The following is a 16,224-nucleotide window of genomic DNA, read 5'->3' as shown; positions in this document are numbered from 1 at the left end:
CCTGTATCCTTCTGCCCCAAGTACTCCCTGCCATTAATTCTGACAACCTTAATGTGCTCCCTATCTGGTTCTGCAAAGCCTAATCTCACAAAACCAGTATGTAGGTTTCAATCGCCTGGGGGGTTTCTGTGTTGAGGACAGCAAAACTAACATGAGCTATTGGTTGCCTGCTTCCTCCTAGCACAGGTCATTTATTCCTCAGGTGATCAATGGAATTACACTGGTAGCACCTTTTGTGTGCTTCTGTTTTTACAGGAGATTTGGGATGGGGGTTAGAGGAATGGTTTTGGGGAGGAGAATGCCCAGTCCTCCCATTCTTGCTAGGGATAAAATGGGATCCTCTCTTCCCACCAGGTTTAAACCCCTCTTTTGGTGATTTGCTTTCAGTAGATGCCTGGGTCTGTTCAAAGGCATCAGCTAGAGAGGCCATCTCATCTACAGATTTTACATATTTGTCCCATAGACACTGCTTTACATCAACCTTACATATGTCTTAGGAAATGCTCTGAGCAACAATATACAACATTCCCTCAAAACTTGTCACCTCTTTACCCCTCACCCATTTTCTCAACAAATCTTTAATTTTGTTTACATATTCCCCATTGCTCATACGAATGTCCCTCTTAAGATTCCTAAATTTAACTCTAGATGTTTCAGGGGTAATTTGAAAACTTCACAAAACAGCATTTTTACATTTACAATAGTCTAAAGTAATGGTTCCCAAGCTTGTTCTGCTGCTTGTGCAGGGAAAGCCGCTGATGGGCTGGGCCAGTTTGTTTACCTGTTGCATCCGCAGGTTTGGCTGATCGTGGCTCCCAGCTGCTCCAGGCCACTGGGAGCCTCTGGAAGCAGCGTGGGCTGAGGAACATACTGGCTGCCGCTTCCAGCAGCTCCCATTGGCCTGGAGCAGCAAACCGCGGCCACTGGGAGCCATGATTGGGCAAACCTGTGGATGTGGCAGGTAAACAAACCGGCCTGGCCCACCAGGGGCTTTTCCTGCACAAGCGGTGGAACAAGTTTGGGAAAAAGTGGTCTAAAGCATCCTGTCAGGGTTCCCTCCCCACTCTGAACTCTAGGATACAGATGTGGGGACCCACATGAAAGACCACCTAAGTTTATTTCTACCAACTTAGGTTAAAACTTCCCCAAGGCACAAATTCTTTGCCCTTGGACGGTACGCTGCCACCACCAAGTGATTTAACAAAGAATCAGGGAAAGGACCACTTGGAGTTCTTGTTCCCCCAAAATATCCCCCCAAGCCCTTACACCCCCCTTTCCTGGGGAGGCTTGAGAATAATATCCTAACCAATTGGTTACAAAGTGATCACAGACCCAAACTCCTGAGTCTTAGGACAATAGAAAAATCAGTCAGGTTCTTAAAAGATGGATTTTATTTTTTTTAAAAAAGGTAAAAATCACCTGTAAAATCAGGATGGAAAATAACTTTAGAGGGTAACAAAAGATTCAAAAACACAGCAGAACTTCCTCTAGGCTTAGTTTCAAAGTTACAAAAAAGAGGAATAAACCTTTTTTCAGCAAAGGAAAAATTCACAAGCAGAACAAAAGATAATCTAACATGCCTTGCCTGGCTTTTACTTACAATTTTTGTAATATGAGAGACTTTTAGGATGGTTTTTGGGAGAGAAGTAGTTTTCTGACCTGATTCTTCTCTGCTTCCCAAGAGAACACACAAAACAAAGCCTCTCCTCCCCCCCTCAGATTTGAAAGTATTTTTCCCCCCAATTGGTCCTTTTGGTCAGGTGCCAACCAGGTTATTTGAGCTTATTAATCCCTTACAGGTAAGGAGGAATTCTAGCTACCCTTAGCTGTATGGTTATGACACATCCTCAATGGGCATTTCATTGAATACCCTTAGAGCTTTACCAGTTAATTTCACAATCAAGCTGGGAACTCTCTTGGCATCTGGGATTTCATGCACTGCACACAGCCTTTCAAAGGTGGCCAGCTATTCAGCAATATCATTTGCCTCACTATATACAGGACGTAAATGGTCCCAATTGTGGATTTTTGGAGTATTGGGAATCGGTGGGTTCTGATTCTGCTTCTCTAGCAGGTCGAATTGGTATTTTTGCTTTTCTGTCCCTATTTCCCTTTTCTGAAATAAGCAAACAGAAAATAACAAACCGGTAACCTAGGGGTTTGCTTCTCCTCCCTTTACAGTCCTGTAAACCTTTGAAAAGCATCTCTTTCAAAGTTCGTTGACCTTCCTTCTACAGACAGGACGACCTCATGCTGTTCTTCCCTTCCTGTCATCTTCCCATCTCCCTTCTGATGTCTATGTAAATTGGGCTTCCATTGTTTTTTGTCAGATCTTGTTTAATTTCTTTGGAGACAAGTAGATAGCAATGATGTTTCCTCCTGCCTGGGAGGGAAAGTGTTTCTCCCTGTTTGGTCACAGGCTTTAAAGCATAATATCATTAAATGTATATAATTTCCTCATATAGTATTAATAAATATATTTCACAATGACATTAATCACCAGTGTGTCATTAAAAAAGACCTCTCTATACACTTTGTATACAATATTACTGTATTACAAAAAAAAACAGTTGATTCAATTATTTAATGCCTTAAGGTTCAGCCACCCTTGTCTTTAGTGACCTGTAAACCTTTGAAGTGGATTCTTCTGAGGGTTACCCCTGTAAGGAAAGCTTATTTAAGCTGTGAGGAAGGCAATATAGAGTCTGGTGGTGATGGAAGCTCCATGCTCGCTCTTCCCCTATTTGGTGTTTGCTAAAATGCAAATTTTTTGTTTCTGCAATCTCCCCCCTTGTTTGCTGACTCTATTTGTTGCTTATATGTAAAGTGAGGTAAACCCATATTCCTTTGTCTAAGACAGACTGCTTATGCATTGCTTGCCAAACACATTTTAAGAATATGATTCTGGCACATATTCATAACTTTTCGTACACTTCCGGTGCATACATCATACAAGAATATTAATGATCAGTGAATGATTAGTTTTCCAATGGTATCTTACATGTCACCTTTTGAGATGCAGATTATGACAACAGTGTGTGAGGCGTAGTCAGTATATCAGGCCTGATCAACTGCTGCCAGAGTAGAGCACCACAAATTGGTCTCTATGTCAAAATCATGATGGGATTAATTTGGACGAAGAGTTTACCGATCTGTAGCCAAAACCCTTCATATTACAGAGTATCAGGCTGCCATATTGCTTGCTTCTCATCCATAAAAAAAAAATATGCCAGGAGCTTAATCAGCTTATTCATGAGGATACAAATATGGCCTGACATTGGGTATTGACAGCCTAGGATGTGGGTGAAACTGTGGTCAGGGCTAGTACTGTGGGGTGGATGCCTGTAAGTATACTTGGCTTCAAACATGCCTGTAAGTATGCTTGGTTCTGAGTTCCATGAGTTGATTTAGAAAGAGCTCAGGGACCTGTTTTGTACCAGAGATAACTCTTTTGGTCACCAGTTAGCCTTTTTGCATGATTGGTCATGAACATCCTCTATTACAATATTATACATAAGAGATTTTTAAAAGTAATTGAGTGCTAATTTCCGTTCAGAGTCAATGGGAGTTGGGCACCTAACTGCCATTTGTGTCTTTAAATCTCCCACCTCCCCCCAAAATCCTTTTGTATTAGTTGAACTGACATTTTTTATAAACAATGTCTCTGAATAAACTTCATAGTCTATTTTTTCCAACATTTTAATGAAGGTTCAGCCTTTGTTTTCTTTTTCCTTTCATTAACTTTAAAGAAATCCCTTGATCTGCAATATAGATATCTACAAAATATCTAAGTTATTTACATACTACTTCAGTTATCATTCAACTCAAGACAGTCTCCCTCTACATGTTGTTTGTCTCTTTCTGCCTAAGCTTTTTTGAATGCTACTGATCTGTTCTTTATATTTGCTTGAATGCTTAGCCCTCAGACCAAATTGAATTGCTATATGAGACCATTTAAAATTACTATATTTCTTTAACTCCTGTTTATTATTTTGGTGTCTGTAATGAGATCATGGTTTAAAATGTTTGTCAGTGCAAACTATGAATAGTTTTATAACAGACTTATTATTAATAATTTACGGTACCAACACAGATCAAAAAGACTGTTCCTGCCCCAAGGAGCTTACAGTCTTAGTACAAGACAAGAGATGACAGATGGGGAAGTAGAAGGAAACAATGAGATAGTGTTTGTTAGCGTGATAGGCACTGGTCTCTGCATACTAGCAATTTAGTATTCTGATGCCTACAAAAGAAACTTAACAAAGGAGATATTTTGAGGAGGGATTTGAACATGGATAAGCCGGTGATTTTGTGGATTTTCACAGAGAATGCTTCAGCCAAAGTACATGGGGCAGCATAAGAGAATGCACAAAGATGCTTGTTTGAAAATGTAACATGGGCAGTGGAGGCTGGCATCAGAAGGGGGAGCCAGTGGAGGAACTTAGAGAGAGAGTTGATATATAGTCAAAATCAGGGATCTCAAACTCAGATCACCATGAGGGCCACATGAGGACTAGTACATTGGCCCAAGGGCCGCATCACTGACACCTTTTCATACAAAGATACAAAAGCCCCCCCCCTCAGTTCTGCCCCCGTCCCTGCCCCCATTCCAACCCCTTCCCCAAAGTCCCCACCCCAACTCCGCCCCCTCCCTGCCCCTATTCCAACCCCTTCCCTAAATCCCCACCCTGGCTCCACCGCTTCCCCTGAGCACACTGCATCCCCGCTCCTTCCTTCTGGAAAGTCTTAAGCACCACCAAACAGCTGTTTGGCAGCGGGAGGCACTGGGAGGTAGGCGGAGGAGTGCGGACGCGGTGCGCTGGGGAGAGGGACGGGGTGAGGGGAGCTTGGCTGTTGGTGGAGTTGGTGCCTAAGGTGCGCCACAGGAGACCCCTGGTCAAAATGATGGTTGTACCTGGTTTGCAGTAGCCAAACTGCTTTTAAATAGTGTTAAATGGAATCAGTTGTGAAACGATTCAGAATGGGTTGGGAGTGGATGGGACCCTTAATATATGTGTCATGCAAATGTATTAGGGAAACAATTTGCCTTTTTTTGAACTATTCTAAGTAGAGTTTTATCTTTTCCAGGCCCAGATTGCCTTTCTTCAAGGGGAAAGGAAGGGACAAGAGAATCTGAAGAAGGATCTAGTGCGGAGAATCAAAATGCTGGAGTATGCTCTTAAACAGGAAAGGTACATCACTTTTAAGATATGAGACTTTTTCCACAAAATTCTCTAGTAAAAATTTTAAAAGACAAATATCATCATTGTGGCTCATCAGAGGAAAAAATATTTTGAATCTTGAATTGGTAATTATGAACTTAAGAATTGTTGTACTGAATCAGTCCATCTTATCCAGAATCCTGTCACGAGCAGTGGTCACTATTCGGATGCTTAAGAAAGAGGTTTTTTAAAAAACCCTGCATTAGACAGTTACAGGATAACATCTCTCAAGGCAAATTTCTTTCTAACTCCCAGAAGTTGGATATTGTTTTGTATCCTGAAGCACAGATTTTTTTTCTTCCAAAGCTTTTGTGTTTGTTAATAACAAGAATTTTTATTTAGTTTATCCCCATAAATATCTATATTTTTAAATCTTGATAACTCTTCACCTCAACAATAATCTGTGGAACTTCTTGTCACAGGCTAATTATGCGTGGGATGAAAAGGTACATACTTATATCAGTTTTGAGTTTTGCCACTTTTTGATTTTCATTTAATGTTCCTTGTATTGTATGAGAAGGTAAATAAAAGTTCACAATCTACCTTTTCTATACCATTCATTGTTGTGTATGCTTTTATCATGTCTTCTTTCAAAGGTAAGCAGTCTTTTGATCCTATCTTCATGTGAGTTTTTCCATGCCCCTAATTGTTGTATCATCTCTGCTCCCCCTTAATTTTGTGTGCTCATTTTTGAGATAAGGTGATAAGAACTGAACCTAGAATTCCAGGCGAGGGTGTACCTGTGATCTGTAAAATGGAGTGATAATACTTCTGGAGATAAGAGTATTTGTTTCCTTGGTGACTTATTGAGTCTGATATTAATAGTAATAATAAATAATATTTGTTTACTATCTGGCCACTAAAGAATCCTAATAATTTTCAATAACAAAGATTTAAACAGCTGGAAATGTATAATCTTTAAAACAGTTTAAATCAGTATAAAGCCGTAAGTAAAATCATAAATGCAGTTGAGTTCATGTCACTAGACAAATGACTTTTGGCTAAACTGCATGGGGATAGGAAGAATTTGTAATTACCTTGAAAGTGTATTAACACTGAGTATCAATGTGGACACTGAAAAATTCAGAAAAAGGACCAAAGAAAGAATATTGCTATGTAGTAATTTTAGCATGCTGTTATGGGTTAGTCCTATTCTGACTTCTTTCCTTGTTGTCTAATGCATCAAGAAAGCAAAGGTGTGACCCATGGGAAGGGACTTAGTGAGGTATCTTTTTGATGAGATTCTTCCAGAAATTTAAACCAGTGCAAGCAGGGTGTGTTGATCTGTTTGCATTATGCTTCATGACAAAGGATGTTGCGGACATGCCTTTCCCAGATCAATTCTTTTGAAGCAATAAAAATTACTCACTGACATAGTGTGTGTCAAAAGGAGATACTAGAAACATTGATGATTAAATAGAAACGAGTCAGCAGAACCTAGTTGGGGTTTTGTTTTGTTTTTTCAGGAGTTAACAGAAAATTTGAATTAAGTGGCTAAGCTGTTAAAAGTATGAAATCTCATTAAAACAGACTGAAGGGTAGGAAATGCTATACGAATCATAATTTAAAAAGATGCTGGAGGTGATATTGGTCATTTAAAGATAGAGGGTGAGATCTTCTTCAGGTCTGGGAAATGTACTCAGTGTCACAGCTAAATACAAGGAGGAACAGATTGTTTAGCATAAGTAGTTAACAAATTTCAAGGAACCATTCAAAGTGAACTGGCCAGTTAACACCTCTCCAGTCATGGGTGGGAAAAGGAGAGGGGAAAAAAGCTGAGGGCAGGGGAGGGCGAGTTAGTGGCGTTCTGAGGCAGGTTAATGTCAGAATACCATCCTTGCCACTGTGGCTGTTACCTCCTATACACCAACATCCCTCACAATGACTGCATCGCTGCCTGCTTCAAATATCTAAAAGATGATGGACAACATTCAGATACCCACCCTAAACACATAACCAAACTCATCCATTTCATCCTCACTCTAACAATTTTACATTCAACAACGAACGCTTTGTCCAAACCATGGAAATAGCCATGGGTATTAGGATGCCTCCCCAAGACGCCAATCTCTTTATGGGCTACTTTGAGTAAGAATTTCTGGACAAATGCACCGCAAAACCAATGGTATACCTAAAATACATTGATGATATTTTCATTCTCTAGACAAATGATCTAAACTCACATATAGGTTTTCATCACAACCACAACAACCTCCAGCCATCTATTAAACTCTCTAGAACACTCCCACACTAGCATCAACTTCCAGGACACCACGATCAGTTTCAGCAATGGAACCCTACGGACAACTACATACAAGAAACCCGTGGATCACCCCATCTACTTTCACAGACCCAGTTTCTTCTAGCATTTGCAATGCTTGCCGTTGAATGGCTCGGCAGCTTCATCAGCACAATTAAGGGCCCTACGGCCATCATAAAATCTAGTCAGTTGACACTCATTGACAATATGCGCCACTGACTGACTGAGACACAGTGAGAAAGTGGGTCATTAAGCAGACCCCATGTGTAGAGGCTGGCTGTGCATATTCCTTGGACTCTGCTGAACAGGTTCTGAACTGGGCAAAGATGATGTGGCAGGTCAAATCCAGACAGTTGAATAATCAGATTAGAGACAAGGGAGCCATTCCAAATGTCTTCAGTTGACCGCTCATCGTGCGATAGGGTTGCTGTTGACAGATTCCAATCTGACAGTTGAAACCGCAATGGATGCTTCGATGTAAATCATGCTCTGGAGTGACTGAAAATGTCTACGTCAAATGGGAGACCTGAATTGGTAAAAAGCTTTTCCACCAGTCTGGCTGTAGACTTTCTGCAATGAATGTGTAGAGGGGCTATGTTGCTCAGAACGGATAGCAGTGAGATAAGAGTGGGGCTCAGGGTGCCTGTGATGATATGCATGGTCAAGTTCAATTCAATGTCAACAAATTTAGGGTGGGGCGAACAACACCACACAAGGCCACAGTATTCCACTGAGGCATAGCACAGTACCAGAGCCGATGTGCTAAGTGTCTGTGCACCCAGTGTTGAACCAGCTAATTTGCTTATTGTTAGTCCTGATTTTGACAGCAGTCTTCTTTTAGATGGTTGTGGAAAGTCAGAGTGGTCCTGTGTAACACCAAGGTAGACTGGTTTTGTCTTGTGTGTCAGTGATTTTCCATTGAGGAAGATGTCCAACTCACATTTAGTGCTTCCATTATGAAGGTGGAAAACCTATCAAAACTGTCTTAGTCACATTTGGTTGGAGGTACCAACTGCTACAGTAGGCTGCCATCTTGGCCAGATCAGCTTTCAAGATGTTTTCCAATTCAGTGAAAGAGTACGACTGGGTACTGCAGCAGATGCAATCTGCTTAGATAAACTTGTGTAACTGAGGCAGTGGTAGGTCATTTGTATAAATTGAATAGGGTGGGCACAAGCATGGAACCTTGGGGCAAGCTATTGGATTGTCTTCTCCATACACTTGTTCTAGCTCCCAAAAATGCCTGTCACGAAGAAGTTCAACAATGTCCACCACCCATGCTCCAAGAGCTCTTGATAGTTCTACCCGAAGATCAGTGTGCCATACTGTATCATGGGCCACTGTCAGGTCCAAGAAAACAGCTCCTGTCTTCGAGTTCTGTTGAAACCAGTTTTCTGTATATGTAGTGAGGGCTAGGACTTGGTCAGATGTCCTTTGACCCTTCCAGAAGCCAGTAACCACCCCGACAAAACTGTTACCTACATCCAGGCACTCAAATACCACAGAATATGCTCCAAGGAGAAAGTCTGGGATATAAACCATAACATACTTAAACCCACTTTCATCAAACAAAGATGCTCCGCCAGAGAAGTAGATCACATCAGACCACCCAAAAATTCTGAGAGAACCTGCTTCAATATGGAAAGAAGACTCTATCCAACAACATACCCCTAGTTATCACCTTTCACCCCATACTGGAAGTCATATGTGGTATCATTAAACGATTACAACCCTTACTCGGTCGGGATCACATCCTGAAAGGAACTTTTCCTGAGCTACTCTTCTGACCTTCAAACAACCCCCTCAGCCTGTCCAAGTTCCTCATCAGAAGCAAGCTCCCCATGGACCAGGACACACCAACTCAAAGAGCCACCAGACCCTGTCGGAACAGATGCAAAACTTGTAGATGTATCTGCATTGCTATGATGATCAACACTCCTGCTCGTCCCCCAAACACACCTTTCAAGATCCATGGATTCTACACACATCTATCACAACATATGGTGTACCTCACTCAGGGCACTAAATGCCCCAATAACAACTATATGGTTGAAACCAGACAATCACTATGCTTTCAAATGAATTCACATAGAAAAATGATAAAGGACAAAAACAATACATTACCTGTGGGTGAACACTCTTCATAAAGCGATCACTCTATCTGACAGAGGTCCTCATCCTCAAAGAAAATCTGCATAACACCTTTAAAAGACAAGCCTGGGAGTTTAAATTCATAACTTTGCTAGACACTAAAAATCATGGACTGAATAAAGATACTGGATTTATGACTTATTACAACAACCTATAACCCACTACTCCCCTCCCCCTCCAGCTTTTTTCCCTCTCCTTTTCCCCTTTGACTGGAGACATGTTAACTGGCCCCTTCACCTTGAATGGTCCCTTGAGATATGTTAACTACTTGTGCTAAACAATCTGATCCTTGAGTTTAGCCTTTGACACACTGAGTACGTTTCCCAGGTTTGAAGAAATCTTGTGTGACCTCAAAAGCTTATCTCTCTCACCAACAGAAGTTGGTCTAATAGAAGAGATTACCTCACCCATTTTATCTCTCTAGGGTTATGTCTACACTAGAGACGTTAAAGCGTATAACTGTACCAGTGCAGCTGCGCCATTGTAAGATATCCCATGTAGCCATTCTATGCCGATGGGAGAGAGCTCTCCTGTTGACATAATTAAATCACCTCCAACGAGCAGCAGTAGCTATGTCGGTAGGAGAGCATCTCCTGCCAACATAGCGCTGTCCATACCTGTGCTCCTGTCAGTCAGGGGTGTGTTTTTTCACATCCCTGAGTGATGCAAGTTTTACCAACAAAAGTGCTCGTGTAAACATAGCCTTAGAAATGTACTAGGGGCATTTCATCCCTTATGCTTTAGGGCATAAAATGACCACAGATAGGTTAGGAAAAAACACCACTTGGCAGAGTGTTTCATTTTATCCCTTAATGAGTAGTCTTGCACCTTTTTCTGAAGTGTGTGATATTAGCCATTGTCAGTCAGGATATCAAACTAGATGGTCAACTAGTCTGATCTGGTATGACAATTCCTTTCTTCCTCTGTTTTTAACCATTTTGAAAGCAAATTCATTGTTTCTGAATGGCTTATGCTGACAGCTATTTATAACAATCTGTGATATAAAACAGCAATCTTTACTTGCTAGTTGTTCAAGAAACAATCTCTCATTTGTTCTGGGAGGGTTTCTAAGCAGAAATTTTGTTTGGTACTTAGAGGCAGGGCACCATACTGAGCACAAGAAGCCCTGCTGTGTTTCACAATAGTATTTTCCTATATCAGCTCACAACCTGGGTTAGCCAACATTCAGTGAAGGGTTTGTGTTGATTGTTCCCACTGAGCATCTGGGAGTCACAAAAAGGACAATCTGCAGAACTTTTCTCCTGGCCAATTGTGATGAGGGCATGGGAAAGCAAGATTGGGGAGAGGAGGAGAAAAAAAGACCAGATGATTAAGAGATAAAGGAAAGATTACTTCGATCCTGCCCTGCCCTCCAAATTTACCAAATCTTTATCAAGCAAATAACCATACCTATTAGTCATGAGCCAGTGTGTAAAATGCTGATCCATAGTAGGGCCCATTGGCAGCATGTCATGACAAGTGGGAGTGGCACTGGTTTCTTAACAATATGCTGCCTTGAATTAAGCCTCTGTATACTGAGTATTCAGCATATTTTTTTCAGGCGCTGAAAATGATTAACTTAATTTATGATCAATGTCACTGTTCTGTAATTAATGACTCTTGCATGATTTTATAGTGATTACTTATAGCGGAGTGTAAAAATTTTCCACTATGGATCAGAGTGTTTTTGGTTCTATTTCTTGGCAAAGAGATTTGGTCAACTTTAATAATAATGATTTCTATCAAGGATTCTTTAATACGTTATATATAAAAGACATTTAAAATGAAGAGGGTTGAACAATAATTAATTTTAACACTCTCATACATTTGCTGATTCAAAAGCAATTCTGCTGTAGTTTTGCTACCATCCAGCAGATTGCAGTGTAAGACTTTTTTGTTCACTCTTCAACATTATTTTATTATTTTTTTGGTAGTAATGTTGCTCAGTTACTTGTTTAAATTGTTATCCCTGGATTTTCAGGAGCTAACTAAAAACATACTAATCTTTTTAAAGCATATGTCCAACAACTAATAATCCGTCTGTTACTCATTTCCCTTTCCAGAGTATTTTAACCGAACAACAGAACTCTTAGTCCACTTTTTTAGAAATACTTTTATGTTATTTTTTTAAAATGGTGTCTGGTCAGAGTAAGACTGGCGCCTTCTCCCCTGGCCAGAATATCTCCCAATGCTGTTCCTGGCAGTCTGTCTTGTTTATGTCTATTGGTCTGGCGACTCCTCTTAATACTTCTATGGATGTTTGGCAGGCCCTCTCAGCACAGCTGGATTGGATGCTTCAGGTCTACACACTGAAATATTTCCAAGAAATAGTGGCATTTCTTGATTAGAAATCAAACTGGTTTCTTTCTATGAATTGGTCTGTGAGCAATGAAAGTCTTTGATCCTAGGGCATTTAAATTGAGAGTTTAAAAGTTAAAATTTTAATTAAGTTTCTTGTTCTCAATTATTGAGATGTTGGGGCAGCCATATTGATAGCAAATATGGATTACTTGCACAACAGATTTGCAGTTCATGAAGAAGAAAAGAATGAAGCAGAGCAATGAATAAGCTAATGAAGTGAGAAAGCAAAAGCAGTTGTAGTGATCTTCCTTATCTTAAGTTTCAGAGTAGCAGCTGTGTTAGTCTGTATCTGCAAAAAGAAAAGGAGTACTTGTGGCACCTTAGCGACTAACAAATTTATTTGAGCATAAGCTTTCGTGAGCTACAGCTCACTTGATCAAAAGCTTATGCTCAAATAAATTTGTTAGTCTCTAAGGTGCCACAAGTGAGCTGTAGCTCACGAAAGCTTATGCTCAAATAAATTTGTTAGCTCTAAGGTGCCACAAGTACTCCTTTTCTTTTTCCTTAACTTAGTAACTAAGCAGGTCTATTTAGTAACATAGCTTTTCAGTCAAAAAATATCTTCCTTCCAAATGACTTTCAAAGCCGTTTCGGTTGGAAAATAACTTTGATAACGTGATGTCTGTTCAAGCCAATTATTTTCATATTATTTTACTTTTCAGTCTCTGCATACTGCTGTTCATACAAATTATTCTTTTCAGAAATTAATTAATATAGATGTTCAATGATTTACATCTCATCTAAACCATCATTTTCACATGAAGATAATGTACATCTTTTAAGTTTAATTTCTTATCCTCCAAACTTTAGGGTTTCTTTTGACCAATTGTCATGATGATCATATAGAAAACCAAAATTTCTCCATTTGTCTGCTGCACAAACACAAGTATAGTTAGCTGCAAATGTATAATTCTCCATGTATGTTAATATAGCTGACCTCTAATCTGGAGCAGCCAGTTTTAGTGTTAAAAATGTATTCAGTTGGAGGTAGTCAGAGTTGGACTACAAGGTATAATTTTGCAGGAATTTACTGAATAAATAATGGGAGGAAGTATTAAAATCCATTGGTGTAGACAGAGTGCTGGGAAAAGTAAAAGACTAAATAAAGTGCAACAAACTTTCATTCCTCTGAAAATGGAAAATGCAGAGAAAACCAAGTGGTCATGGTGGATCAATAAGTATCTACTCAAACTTCTGGGATTGAAAAGAAACTCCACTGGGATTGAAGAAGAGGTGAGGAAACACAACTAGATAGAATGAGTTTAACATGCAAGGAAAAAGGTGAGAGCCATGAAGAAAATGAATGAATTACCTTAATGTGAAAGGAATCAGAAGGGTTTTTAAAAGTATATTGGGGTGGGAGGAAGAACCTGCCCAAATAAGTTGGTCCATTAATAAATGAAGATGTGAAAATGAGAACAGGCGTTCACATGGCACTGTTGCAGCTGGCGTTGCAAGACATTTACATGCCAGATGTGCTAAAGATTCATATGTCTCTTCATGCTTCATCCGCCATTCCAGAGGACATGTGTCCAGGCTGATGACAGGTTCTGCTCGATAACAATCCAAAGCAGTGCGGACTGATGCATGTTCATTTTCAGCATCTGAGTCAGGTGCTACCAACAGAAGGTTGATTTTCTTATTTGGTGGTTCGGGTTCCGTAGTTTTTGCATCGGAGTGTTGCTCTTTGAAGACTTCTGAAAGCATGCGCCACACCTCATCCCTCTCAGATTTTGGAAGACACTTCAGATTCTTAAACCTTGGGTCGAGTGCTGTAGCTATTTTTAGAAATCTCACATTGGTAGTGTGACGGGTTGAATCACAGAAACCCGCTTGGGACTGCCCACTGATGTGCTGAGACCACCTCTGAACCCTGTTTTCCCTGGCAGCTTAGGACTTCAGAACCCTGCCTGGTTGTGCCAGACACACTTGCTTGCTACAAACATAGACCCAGGTCTGAACCCTGTCCCTCAAAAGCTGCAGGCTAAACTGAAAACATCTTAAGAGCTGTTCCTGTCTCCAGCACTCAGATGCCAAGCTTCCAATCCCAAATAAATCCATTTTACTCTATATAAAGGTTATACAGGGTAAACTCTTAAGTTGTTTACCTTCTATAACACAGATAGAGAGAGATGCACAGCTGTCCCCCTCCCCTCCCCCCAGTATTAATACATACTCTGGGTTAACTAATAAGTAAAAAGTGATTTTATTAAATACAAAAAGTAAGATTTAAGTGATTCCAAGTAATAACAGACAGAACAAAGTGAATTACCAAGCAAAATAAAACAAAGCATGCAAGTCTGAGCCTAATATAATAAAAAAGTGATTACAGATAAAGTCTCACCCTCAAAGATGTTCCAATAAGCTTCTTTTACAGACTAGTCTCCTTCTAGTCTGGGTCCAGCAATCACTCACACCCTTGTGGTTACTGTCCTTTCTTCCAGTTTCTTTCAGGTATCCTTTGGGGGTGGAGAGGCTATCTCTTAAGCCAGCTGAAGACCAATGGAGGGGTCTCCCAGGGGCTTAAATAGATTTTCTCTTGTGGGTTGAGACCCCTTCCTCTCTCCTATGCAGAATCCAGCTGCGAGATGGAGTTTTGGAGTCACATGGGCAAGTCACATGTCCATGCATGACTCGGTTCCTTACAAGCCAGGCCACATTCCCAGGAAAGCTCAGATGTGGATTGCCGTCTCAAAGTTCATTGTTGGCTTAAGTGTTTCTTAATTGGGCACTTACTGAGAGTAGTCTTTTCTCAGTAAACTGACCAACTGCTTCACTGAGGCTACTTAAAATTAAACAAGTACATAGCCAATATTCATAACTTCAAATACAAAAATGATACATGCATACAAATAGGATGAATATATCCAGTAGATTATAACCTTTGCAGAGATATGTTACATGGCATATCTAGAATATTCCTGTTATGTCATATATACATTCATAAGCATATTTCCATAAAGTATTATGGGGTGCAACATCACAGGTACCTGCTTTGTATTTTTTCAAATCTTCAGTGAAAGTGTTCTTAAAATGAATAACGTGCTGAGTCATCATGAGACTACTATAACATGAAATATATGGCAGAATGTGGGTAAAACAGAGCAAGAGACATACAATTTTCCCCCAAGAAGTTCAGTCACGAATTTAATTAACACATTTTTTTTAACGAGCGTCATCAACATGGAAGCATGTCCTCTGGAATGGCAGCTGAAGCATGAAGGGGCATACAAATGTTTAGCATATCTAACACATAAATACTTTGTAATGCTGGCTACAAAAGTGCCATGTGAACACCCGTTCTCACTTTCTGGTGACATTGTAAATAAGAAGTGGGCAACATTATCTCCTGTAAATGTAAAGAAAATTGTTTGTCTTAGCGATTGGCTGAACAAGAAGTAGGACTGAGTGGACTTGTAGGCTCCAAAGTTTTACATTGTTTTGGTTTTGAGTGCATAGAATCATAGAATATTAGGGTTGGAAGAGACCTCAGGAGATCATCTAGTCCAATCCCCTGCTTAAAGCAGAACCAACACCAACTAAATCATCCCATCCAGGGCTTTGTCAAGCCGGGGCTTAAAAACCTCTAAGGATGGAGATTCCAGCACCTCCAGTATGAGGTAACACATTCCAGTGCTTCACCACCCTCCTAGTGAAATAGTGTTTCCTAATATCCAGCCTAGACCTCCCCCGCTGCAACTTGAGACCATTGCTTCTTTTTCTGTCATCTGCCACCACTGAGGACAGCCTAGCTCCATCCTCTTTGGAACCCCCCTTCAGGTAGTTGAAGGCTGCTATCAAATCCCCCCACCCCACTGTTCTCTTCTGCAAACTAAATAACCCCAATTCCCTCAACCTCTTCTCGTAAGTCATGTGCCCCAGCCCCCTAATCATTTTTGTTGCCCTCCACTGGACTTTCTCCAATTTGTCCACATCCCTTCTGTACTGGCGGGGGACCAAAACTGGATGCAATACTCCAGGTGTGGCCTCACAAGTGCCCAATAGAGGGGAATAATCACTTCCCTCGATCTGCTGGCAGTGCTCCTACTAAAATACAGCCCAATATGCTATTGGTCTTCTTGACAACAAGGGCACACTGCTGACTCATATCCAGCTTCTTGTCCACTGTAATCCACAGGTCCTTTTTTGCAGAGCTGCTGCTTAGCCAGTCGGTCCCCAGCCTGTAGCGATGCATGGGATTCTTCCTTTCTAAGTGCCGGACTCTGCACT

General features: G+C 40.6%; 1 protein-coding gene across 2 annotated transcripts in view; it reads left to right on the top strand.

The window, feature by feature from the left end:
- STRN (striatin) overlaps positions 1 to 16,224 on the top strand; it is a 115,859-nt gene that overhangs the window by 30,522 nt on the left and 69,113 nt on the right. For both annotated transcript variants that reach the window (XM_038397405.2, XM_038397404.2), the window contains exon 2: positions 5,089 to 5,192. In XM_038397405.2, coding sequence (XP_038253333.1) covers positions 5,089 to 5,192 — 104 coding nt within the window. The remainder of the gene's footprint in view (positions 1 to 5,088; positions 5,193 to 16,224) is intronic.

The sequence above is a fragment of the Dermochelys coriacea genome, chromosome 3 (genome assembly GCF_009764565.3).
Source record: "Dermochelys coriacea isolate rDerCor1 chromosome 3, rDerCor1.pri.v4, whole genome shotgun sequence".
Taxonomy (NCBI): Eukaryota; Metazoa; Chordata; order Testudines; family Dermochelyidae; genus Dermochelys; species Dermochelys coriacea.
The sequence above is the reverse complement of the archived record's forward strand: the minus strand, read 5'-3'. Positions and strand labels throughout refer to the sequence as shown.